This window comes from Penaeus chinensis, chromosome 40 (genome assembly GCF_019202785.1).
Source record: "Penaeus chinensis breed Huanghai No. 1 chromosome 40, ASM1920278v2, whole genome shotgun sequence".
NCBI lineage: Eukaryota > Metazoa > Arthropoda > Malacostraca > Decapoda > Penaeidae > Penaeus > Penaeus chinensis.
The window spans coordinates 2,665,526-2,678,025 of record NC_061858.1 but is presented as its reverse complement, the minus strand read 5'-3'; the positions used below and the strand labels follow the sequence as shown (position 1 = coordinate 2,678,025).

At 43.5% G+C, this 12,500-nt stretch overlaps 1 protein-coding gene across 4 annotated transcripts in view; it reads left to right on the top strand.

Annotated features, from left to right (window-relative positions):
* Positions 1–3,794: 3,794 nt before the first annotated feature.
* Positions 3,795–12,500, top strand: part of LOC125047047 (probable G-protein coupled receptor Mth-like 3) — a 29,508-nt gene continuing 20,802 nt past the window's right edge. For 2 of the 4 annotated variants that reach the window (XM_047645090.1, XM_047645093.1), the window contains exon 1: positions 5,862–6,014. In XM_047645090.1, the coding sequence (XP_047501046.1) occupies positions 5,954–6,014 (61 nt within the window). In that variant the 5' untranslated portion in view covers positions 5,862–5,953. Of the gene's footprint in view, positions 3,814–5,861; positions 6,015–12,500 lie in introns of those variants that run through there. The other 2 variants (XM_047645092.1, XM_047645091.1) reach the window with 2 other exon arrangements.

The window sequence follows — 12,500 nt, the reverse complement described above, 5'->3', positions numbered from 1 at the left end:
GTGGGAGAACGAATAAAGTCAAAGACAAATCAAAACACTCTTTTCCATTAAATTATAATGGTTATTCTTTACATACATACATTTATATTTACGTTTGAGTATTTAAGAGGTGTTCGTTTAATTTCGTTTTAAAATTACGGAAGCTGTCAGTGTCTCTTATACTATGTAGTAGCATGTTCCATTTCCATTTGTCATGCCCCTGTATAGGTATTCAATCTCTTGACAAAAAGGGAATTTAATTGACGTGTCTGGAGAGACTAAATAAAAAAGGAGGTGAAGGCGACGAAGGTAAGTAATGGTCTTGTAAGCGTTGCAAACCGGATATAGTGATTGTTTATATCTCGATTGCATAGTCGTCATAACTTATATAGCCTTTATTTGACTAAACACTGCCGTTTTATATATTTAATACACCGGAAAATCTAGATATTCAGTGTTTTCTTTGCCTTCTTTACTTAACTGTTGTGATTTAAACATATTGCAAGTGCTAACAGTGTTGACAGACGACACACCCAATATGGAGTGGGTGGCTGCTTATTTTCATGATCGAGCTTTACAGCGTGAAAGACATTATAGGAACCCCTTTGCATGTTAATGATAACCAGTTACTGCGGTACTACGGATTTCCAAGACATGACATTTTGAGGCTCTGTGAGGTTAATGGTTAAAAGCAAAAAAAAAACAAAAAAAAATTGTGCTAGACATCTATGGTCATATAGCACTATAGTTAATGTTAGTGAAGGATAGGTTGGGTTAGTGATTAGTTGTTAAAGCTGGGTTAAGGAATTGGTGAGTGAATGGGTTAGGGTCGGATGAGGTAATGTAAAGGGGTTAGATCAAGTGAAGGATATATATGCGTTTGAGGAAGGAAAACAGGTTGTCAAAGCAGAAAGTGTGAGATTCTGTAAGGATGTCTGATAAGTTGGGATGTCTATGTAGGGAGGACGTGTCCATGACAATAGAATATGTGGGACTGAAAGAGGAACATTCGGAAACCGCCAATGTTCCAATGTAGGATAATTATACTTTCGTTGATTTACTGGCAAAGATTGCAGTGGGTGTTGGAGAATTTGAAGGGGAAGGTGCTAGAGGGTGGGATAAAGAATGAGGTTGGGGAGGTGGTGTTGTAGCAGGAGGGGTGTCGGGAGGTAGAGGGTCTGGGGAAGAGGGTACTTGTGACATGAGGGTTTCACGTGTGTATCCAGGAGGGAGTGGAAGGGATAGAGGGGATAGTGGGAGGGTTAATATAGGTGGGGCTAGAGTCGGGGGGAATGGGTTTTGTTGGGATGGGGTAGGAGGATTGGGTGTAGGAAGAATATGAGTAGGAGGAGGGTGGATATCGGCAGTCACTTTGAGTGTGGAGGGAGCGGGAGTTGTAGAATTTGAAGGTGGATGAGTATTAGTTTGGGACTCGATTATGTAGTTCTGGATATCTTCAAGAGTTTCTGTAGTGGAGTTGGTTGGGGAGTTTTGTGAGATAAAGGTTTTCTTGTGAGGGGGGGGAAGAGAAGTCTGGTGTCTGAAAAATAGGGGCAAAGGAAGGTGGAGGTGATTGCTGCGGGTAGTGCGGGGAGGGAGAGGGGAAGGTGTTGGGGCTGTAGTAGAGATTGGGGTGTCTGGATTTAGGATAGCAAAAGAATTTGATTGGGTAGAAATTGGAGTGTCTGGGTTTAGGATGGCAAACGAATTTGACTGGGGAAGGTAGGAGGTAGAAGAGGGGAAGTTAGATGGAGGGGGGTTGGGTTTAGGAGAGGGTGTAGGAGCTTGGGAGGTAGGGGGATTGGCAGAGTGAGCGACATTACTGGAGTAGGGGGTAAGAGATAAGCCTCGTCTACGTGCTTCCTGTCTGGCTTCACGTAGAGTGAGTCCAAGTCTGAATCTGAGAGTTGCTACCTCAGACTCAAATTTGTAGGTGGGGCAGCCTCTATAAAATACGTTATGGGGGCCGCCACAGTTTGCACATGTGCGTGATTGTGCAGAGCAGTTTGATTGAGTATGGCCAGGTTGGGCACATATCGGGCATCTGGCTGCGGAATGACAGTGTTTGGCTGGGTGTCCTAAACACCAACAATTTTGGCACTGACGAGGAGGTTTGGTATGGTCGGACAGTGCTGTAGGATGGCTTGAGGTGGGGATCACTGCTGACTGGGTGTCCGCTCTAAGCTCGACAGCAATATGGGAGTCCTTGGGGAACCTCAGGGACGTCCAGGTTGGCCAAGGAGGTATGAACCGGGCCAGGGCTGTGATACTCAAAACTACCCGTCCTTTACAAGGCCGAGGAGGTTGTAACCGCTTTACTACATCGTACCTTCCGATCTCCTTACTACATTGTAAACCACCGATATTCAAAAAATAATTACAACGTAGTAACCACATTGGCCAACCTGGACGTCCCAGAGGTTCCCCAAGGACTCCCATATTGCTGTCGAGCTTAGAGCGGACACCCAGTCAGCAGTGATCCCCACCTCAAGCCATCCTACAGCCCAGCCCTGGGCTGGGATACTCAAAACTACCCGTCCGTTACAAGGCCGAGGAGGTTGTAACCGCTTTTCTTCATCGTACCTTCCGATCTCCTTACTACATTGTAAACCACCGATACTCAAAAAATAAGTACAACGTAGTAAGCACATTGTAAGGCCCGTGTTTACATTGTAAGTTGATTCCATTGACTACCAAGAGAGGGCAGACTGGTAGTCGATTGACCAATCAGCAGTTAGCCTATTAGACGTAACAACCAATGGAAATCCATGGCTGTTTTATTGCCACGCCCCCAACGGTTACCAACACCATAGAAGGCCTCGCGTGATATTTTTGAAAGACTCAGCCAAGTGTTGTAAAATAAATTAACTATGATGAATTTCAAAGAATAACCATTCATAGTACAAGCTATATGCACAAAGAGCAAATCATAATACGCAGCAATCGTCTTCAGGTAAAACGAAGAGAAATATAATATACATTATTATTTCTTAAATATTTTTAACAAAGTATTTACGAGGTCTCACATATGACATTTTACATACATTTTTTTCGGAAGTATACGACAAACAATCATAATTTCATGCGAAAGTAAATTGATGTAAACATACATACAGAAGAGTCACTGATTATCGGAATAATAATTCTTGAAATGATTGTCTAGTTGGATATTTGGCATCAGAGAAGGTTATAGTAAAACAAATCTAATAAATCTATGATATCGCAATAAATGCTTATCCTCTTCATAGAGTGAAACTAATGATTCCCTATAATAATGTCTTTCTGCAATGCTCGGTCATGAAGATGAGCAGCCACCAAAACATTGTCGTTTGTCGTCTGTCAACTCAATTTACAGTCAATTTATATTTGATTCAAGGTAACAGCAATGCATGGAAAATAAAGAATATGCTAGACAATTGAAATTCCCCGGTATCTTATATGAAAAAGGCATGTTACAGTCAATTAAAGGTTTCTGTCGACTAAGTAATCGGGAAATAAACCGTACTATATCCGGTTTCAAACCCTTACGAGAGCCCCGGAGCAGTTGTAACTTACAAGGTACTTTACAATGTGTGACGTCATAACATGGCGGCTAATTTTTTTTCGAGTATGGCCTTCGGAGGCCTTACGACATTGTAACGGCTCCGTGGTGAGATACAACATTGTAAACTGTTTTGAGTATCCGGCCCCAGGGGAAAACCCAGCAGCCAAAAGAACCCGTGTCGAGCAGCAGTGAGACCACGCCCGAGTGAGCAGCCTGTACAGCAAGACTTTGGCATTTTTTATTTATACCTGCATGCTATAAGACGCAGGCCACTTTTTGACCACTTGTTAGTAAGTAGACTGGCCATTTTTGGACCATCTGTAAGTAGACTGGCTCTGCGTTCACTCAGGCCTTTCTCCACGACGCGCTTCGCCCTGGCCCAAAACGCTCATGGGGAACGGTTACGTCGCGCAGTGACCCTGTCAGCTGATTGTTGTAAATAAACCGTCCTTGCCATTGCTTCATTCCTGACTGAGAGTGTCGGAACTGATGTAGATTTCTGTTTCATACTCATTAAAGACTTGAAAAGATACAAAAGGTAAAACTAAATACACGTTGCCGTTCAGACAGATGTACTTTCAAGACTATAAGTTGGCGGTCATAAAAATACGGTAAGTGGAAATAAGTACAAGTAAGTTAGTAAAGTCCAAGTCAGTGGGTAAGTACAACTCAACATATACAACTAAGTACTAGTAAGTAATTACAAGTACGTACAAACATGTAAGTACAAGTAAGGATAAGTAAATATGTAAGTATAAATGAATAATCAAGTACACTTAGGTAAGTACATGTAAGTAAATACTAGATTAGGAAAATTAAGTGCAATGAAGTAAGTAAATGCAAGTAAATCAGTTTAGTAATTAAGTAGACTGTTTCTTTTCCCGCCTCGTGAAGGCTGTGGCTTTCTGCAGACCTCGAGGCAACTCTTTTGCAGATTAAATTTCTCACGCATTATCTGCCATCACACACACGCAAACACACACACACACACGCACGCACGCACGCACACACGCACGCACGCACGCACGCACGCACACACACACACACACACACACACACACACACGCACGCATACACACACGCACGCATACACACAAGCACGCATACACACACACACGCATACACACACACACACACACACACACACACACACACACGCACACACACACACACACACGCACACAAACACACGCACACACACGCACTCTTACACACACACGCACACATACACACACACACGCACTCTTACACACATACGCACTCTTACACACACACACACGCACACATACACACACGCACACACACACACAAACACACCCACACACACACCCACGCATGCATACACACACACACGCACACATGCATACATAAACACACACAAGCACTCTTACACACACACGCACACATACACACACACGCGCGCGCGCGCGCACGCACGCACACACACACACACACACACAGACACACACACAGACACACACACACATTCATACACATTCGATTAGGTTAGCGAAAGGGTAGAAACCTGTTTCATAGCATATGCATGTGACATCCAGTGCTTCCTCGACCGGGGTCATGCCTCGCAGGAATATGTGTGTGTGTATATATATATATATATATATATATATATATATATATATATATATATATACATACACACTCCAGCGTATTCAAGAACCGAGCGTGACTTCCGGCAAAAGAGCAAGTAACCACAAGCTGTTTCCTCGATCTGTGTTTATGGCGGGAAATTCTACGTCGATCTTACCAGCTGATCAGGAAAATATTTTTTATTTTAACCGTCAAGAGAAATATGACAATTCCCACACTCAGAAGAGGAGAGAGACTCCCTTAACTTCCCCTACCCATGCCCTCTCCCTTTTTTCTTCCTGCCCTAACCCACACGGCCTCTGGTCTATGGGCAAATGAGCAATGCCCTCCCGCCCTTCCCTTCCGTGCCCCATCCCCCTTCTCTTGCCCCTCCCTCTCCCCCTACACTCTACCCCACCCCTCAGGACCCCGGGACTACCTCTCTCGTCCCTCCCTCTCCCCCTACCCTCTACCCCACCCCTCAGGACCCCGGGACTACCTCTCTCGTCCCTCCCTCTCCCCCTACTCCTCTACCCCACGCCTCAGGACCCCGGGACTACCTCTCTCGTCCCTCGCACTCCCTCTACCCTCTACCCCACCCCTCAGGACCCCGGGACTACCTCTCTCGTCCCTCCCTTTCCCCCTACCCTCTACCCCACCCCTCAGGACCCCGGGACTACCTCTCTCGCCCCTCCTTGTGCCCCAAACCCACCCCCACCCTTAGGCCAGGGTAACTGTGGATCGAGACCCTGTAGTAACCCAGTATAGCAGTGTCATCGGGAGAGGTAGGACGCACGCCGGACGCTCTCGGCAACTGTGTACCAAGCGCCTCGGTCCTGGTGTATGTGTCAACAAACTGCTAGTTTCCCCCCCAAAAAAAAAAAAATAAGTCGCTTTGTGTCGCGTAAGTAGGAGATGCAGTTTTAAGAATGCCTCTTTGATGTGAATTATGAAGGAAAATGAACAAAACCAGGTGTTTGAGTCTCACTCGAATGCATAAACAGGAACAAGTTACTAATCAAAACTTGTGTTAGGTTGTTCTTAAAAAAGATCCTCTTAAAACGTACAAGTTACATTTTCCCTCATAATTATACTGTGCACTAGAGTCGAAGTATTTTATATGGACCACGACACTCAAACGAGTTAGTGAAAGTAGTACGTTTTTTTGTTTATGCAGAGTTGATTGTAAAATGACAAAAAAAAAGTGTCCATTTGGATGATAGTCAGTAGATGTCCTCCCATTGTTGTTTAAGCAGTGCCAGCTTTTGAAATTCTAGGAAAAAAGAAATCATCATCATCACCATCACCATCAGCATCACTATCATCACCTCCACAATCACTATCATCATCATCATCATCATCATCATCATCATCATCATCATCATCATCATCATCATCATCATCATCATCATCATCATCATCATCATCATCGCAGTGCCCATCGTAAATCATTGCATTATTCCGTTGCCGAAGACGCCCCCAGAAACTGCGTAAACAAGAGTCATTCAAGACGAGGCATTCCGTACGATAACTTTTCCCACTTGAGGTTGTTTACAGTTTCCAGTGAAGGCTGTTTATGGGTTTTGGTATGAGTTTAATGAGCGAATTGGAGAGAGACCACAGGCGAGGATATGAGAGTAGTAAATGGGTTTGTTTGTAGAAGAGAGAGAGAGAAAAAAAAAAAAGAAAAAAAAAAGAAGGAAAGAAACCTGATTCATTCCGGAAGTTCTGTGACGTCAGAAGGTGTGTCTTGATGTATTATGAGAAGGAGCGACATTATTTTGATATCGTAACACATGCGTGTTTGACGTCATAATTCGGATTTTTTTTCTTCTTTTTTTGCAAGATCTTTTGAAGACAATAGCAAATTGAATCGACAACAATATTAAAGAAAGGACCCAAAATCCTTCATACAATTTTTTTCATATTTTTTATCAGATCTTTATCAACACATAATTTTATGCTAATGTGGTTTTCTGTATACAGAACAATACGTTTATTTTTATTTTCAAGTTTTATTTTCGTTCTTTGATTTCCATTGTTCATAATTTTCCACCGAGATCAGTTCGCCGACCAAGATCTACCAGAAGACCTCATGAAATAATGAATTGTTTTTGTTCAGCACGTTCAGAGACTTGACATGAAACATCGCCTCTTCTCAGAAAAATTTCCCAAACATTCCGTACGCAGAACAGCGGTCATCGTGTGACGCGCAGGCGGAGGGAAGCGGCGCTCGTGATGTTTTGATCTGCGCGAAGTGTGTTCGGGCAATCACTTACTACTATGACACGCACATGTGTTTATATTATAGACTTATACACACACACACACACACACACACACACACACACACACACACACACACACACACACACACACACACACACACACACACATATATGTCTGTTACCTGTTGTTTGTATAGGTAATAGCCAATTTGGGTAATTTCCTTGTATTATTTTATGGATCAGAATACACGTGTCATATTTGTGTTTCTGTTGTACTTTTAGCCATTTTAGTTTGTTTATATGTGGTGTGATGTGGTCATATTTATTTACATTTCCCAGTGCTACTCTTGCCGCGAAGTCTGTGTCCTTTGTATTTGTGTTTTGTTTGTGGAGCCCCAGATGTTTAGACAGTAATTAAGGATACTAAGTGCTAGTGTTTGTATAACAGCAAAAGGGAGAGTTTAAGAGGGAAAAAGGGAGAGGGAAAACAATGATAATGATAACAAACAACAATAATAAGGATGATGATAGTGATAACACTAATATTGATAATGATTATAATAATAATGATACTACTACTACTACAACTATTACTATCACTACTACGAAAAATGATAATAATGATTATGATGATGATAACCAATAATGATCTTGATAATGATAATAATAATTATAATAATGAGGATGATAGTAATGATAATAGAAATAACGATACTAATGAAGATGATAATATCGAAAATAGTAATGTTGATAATAATAATGATAATAATAGCGATGATAATCACAATAATGAATAATAATGATAGTCATAATAATGGTAGTAATAATGATTATGAGAATTAACCCATTCGCCCCGGATTTATGTTCTGTCCCCTGTAGTTTGTGGTGAATTTTGTTACATACAGATGGCTCCACATGTGCTCAGCCGGCAAGGAGTCTATCAGTAGGCCCTAGTTACCGACCCTGATTTCCCCATTCCTTGAATTGGCGGGAAAATTAAAACCATTGCTATCGATACTGTTATTATTGTTATTGATGTTATGATTACTAATTTGTCATTAAAGTATTCTTAAAATGAAAGAAAAGGGTAAACAGGTGAGATAGGTAGTTTTTAATAACTTGTAGAGCTATCTATGTGTAAATACAGTAAATAACCGTGTATTACAGTGGACATGACATGTGTTCTTGCCACATGGAGCGAAAGGGTTAATGATGATAAAAGTAATAATAATAGTAATTATTATTATTATTATTATTATTATTATTATTATAACAAGAATATAAATTGTTCTAATAACTATGATAATAGTAATAAAAATACCCAAATGAATATAATGATAGTAATATGAATAATGATAATGATGCCACCATGAATTATGATAATAACATTGTTTTTGTGCCCGTACTCCACTGCCTTATTATTATCATTATTACTATTATTATTGTTATTAGTATAAGTATTAGTAATATCAGTAGTTCTAGCAGTGGCGGGAGGAACACTTCACACGGATTAAGGGAATTGCTGGCGTATTTATTCATCATTGCTGACGTAACATCGCGTCATTACCGAAATTGCTGACGAAACATTCACGGACACACGCCCTTCCTTCCCACTGCGTCGTTCCACGTACGCACGGACATAGACAGAGATACAGACATATATTAGACATGGATATAGACATAGGCATGGATTAGACAGATAAAGATATAGATAAAGGCAAACACGCACACGCAAACACACACGCACACGCACACACACACATACATTATCACCATAATCATTGCTATCACCATCATCGTCATCATCACCATCATCATCATCATCCTCATCATCAGCACCACCACCACCATCATCATCATCATCATCATCATCATCATCATCACCATCATCACACACACACATACCCTCACACACACACTAACACACACATACACACGCGCGCGCGCACACACACACACACACACTCACACACCCTCACACACACACCCTAACACACACACACACACCCTCACTCACACACACACACACACACCCTCACACACACACACTCTCACACTGTAAGACCCATTTCACACATGGCACATTTCAGCACACACCTAAGCCTATCCCCAAGGAGGTTCTCTAATAGCCCTCAAGTGCCGCACATAACCCTATAGCTAAAGGACCCCCTTGGGACCTCTCGCAGCAGACCCCTTCCCTTGTTCTACTATTGCCATACACATAATACTATTAACTTATATCTAATATAGTAACACTAATCTCTACATAACCAAACCTTTGCTCAACACGACAGCGGATGCGACATTCACGGGCCTTGGACTCGTGACGTCGCCCCGTTTACACGATCACTTCCTTTCCTCACCACCTCTTACTACATCGCAACCCTTGTGAATTCCTAGTTCAATCCGTATAAAGGAAGGTCGCCTGCGAGCGACAGACAGACAGCAAACCGCACGCTGACCGGACCAGACCTCTGTCCGTCAGTTGTACGATACTCTCTCTCAAGAATAAACTACAACAAGTTACCGAGAAGTCTGTTACACCTATCCACTACCCAAGATTTCTACATCGTGACAGACACGACTTGTCTGCACTCTACCGCTAATCGGCCTCCTACACACACACACACACACTCACACACACACACACACACACACTCACACACACACACTCACACACACACACTCACACACACACACACACACACTCACTCACACACACACACACTCACACACACACAAACACACCCTCACACACACACACACCCTCACACACACACACACCCTCACAGACACCCTCACACACACACACCCTCACACACACACACCTTCACACACACACCCTCACACACACACCCTCACACACACACACACTCACACACACACACCCTCACACATACACACCCTCACACACATACACACACACCCTCACACACATACACACACACCCTCACACACACACTCACACGCGCACACACACACACACACACTCACACACACACCCTCACACACACTCACACACACACACCCTCACACACACACCCTCACACACTCACACACACACCCTCACACACACACACCCTCACACACACACACCCTCACACACACACACCCTCACACACACACACACACACTCACACACACACCCTCACACACACACACACCCTCACACACACACCCTCACACACACACCCTCACACACACACCCTCACACACACACCACACACACACACCCTCACACACATACACACACACCCTCACACACACACCTTCACACGCATACACACACCCTCAAACACACAAACACCCTCACACACATACACACCCTCACACACATACACACTCACACACAAACACCTTCACACACACACCCTCACACACATACACACACACTCACACACACAACCTCACACACACACACCACACACACCTCACACACATACACACACACCCTCACACGCTACACACACCTCTCACACACACACACCTCACACACACACCCTCACACACATACACACACACCCTCACACATACACACACCCTCACACACACACCACACCCTCACACACACACACCCTACACACCACACCTTACAAAAACAAACACACACACACCTCACACACACACCCTCACACACACACACCCCCACACACCTTCACACACACACACCCTCACACATACACACACCTCACACACATACCACACACCCTCACACACCCACACACACCCTCACAACACACACCCTCAACCCACACACCCACACCCCTCACACAACATACACACACACACCCTCACACACATACACACACCCATCACACACACACCCTCACACACACACCCTCACACACATACACACACACCCTCACACACATACACACCCTCACACACATACACACACACCCTCACACACACACCCTTACAAACACACACACACACACCCTCACACACACACACCCTCAAACACATACACACACACCCTCACACACACACAACCTCACACACACCTTCACACACACACCCTCACACACATACACACACACCCTCACACGCATACACACACCCTCACACACACACACACCCTCACACACACACCCTCACACACATACACACACCCTCACACACACACCCTCACACACATACACACCCTCACACACATACACACCCTCACACACATACACACACACCCTCACACACACCCTTACAAACACATACACACACACCCTCACACACACACCCTCACACACACACCCTCACACACACCCTCACACATACACACCCTCACACACATATACACCCTCACACACATACACACCCTCACACACATACACACACATACACACACACCCTCACACACACACCCTTACAAACACATACACACACACTCACACACCCTCACACACACACCCTCACACACATACACACCCTCACACACATACACACCCTCACACACATACACACACACCCTCACACACACACCCTTACAAACACATACACACACACCCTCACATACACACCCTCACACACACACCCTCACACACATACACACCCTCACACACATACACACCCTCACACACATACACACCCTCACACACATACACACACACCCTTACACACACACCCTTACAAACACACACACACACACACTCTGTCTGGAGGCGATCCGTGCAGGATCTACGTCACGCGCCGGAAGTCGTCGATTCGCCGTAAGAATTTCGAAAGAAAATGGAGAGCTTTAGAAAGATCTGAAATTCTTAGTTTTCGAAAGTTATTGAAAGTTATTATTCTAGCAATGTGTGTGTGCGAAGAGGGCTGTATGTGTATTTGCGTGTGTGCGTGTGAGAGAAAGAAAGAGAGAGGGGAAAAAATGCATGTATCAAAATCATCATAAAAACTTTTCATGTACTAATGTATTGACAAAATAGTAATTGACTTCTTCACATCGAATAGCAAAACAAAATCATTCACCGATTTAAAAAATAAAAAAAAAAATAAAAAAAATAATTATTCTATTGCGTCTAAGACTGAATATAGACCGACGTTCTTCTATCAGTTACATATATATATTTTTTTTTTGGGGGGGAGGGGGGTTTAAGGATTGTGTAAAGTCATGCCCGAACCCGATATCAAAAACCGTTACAGGAAATTAGTGAAATCGGAAATGG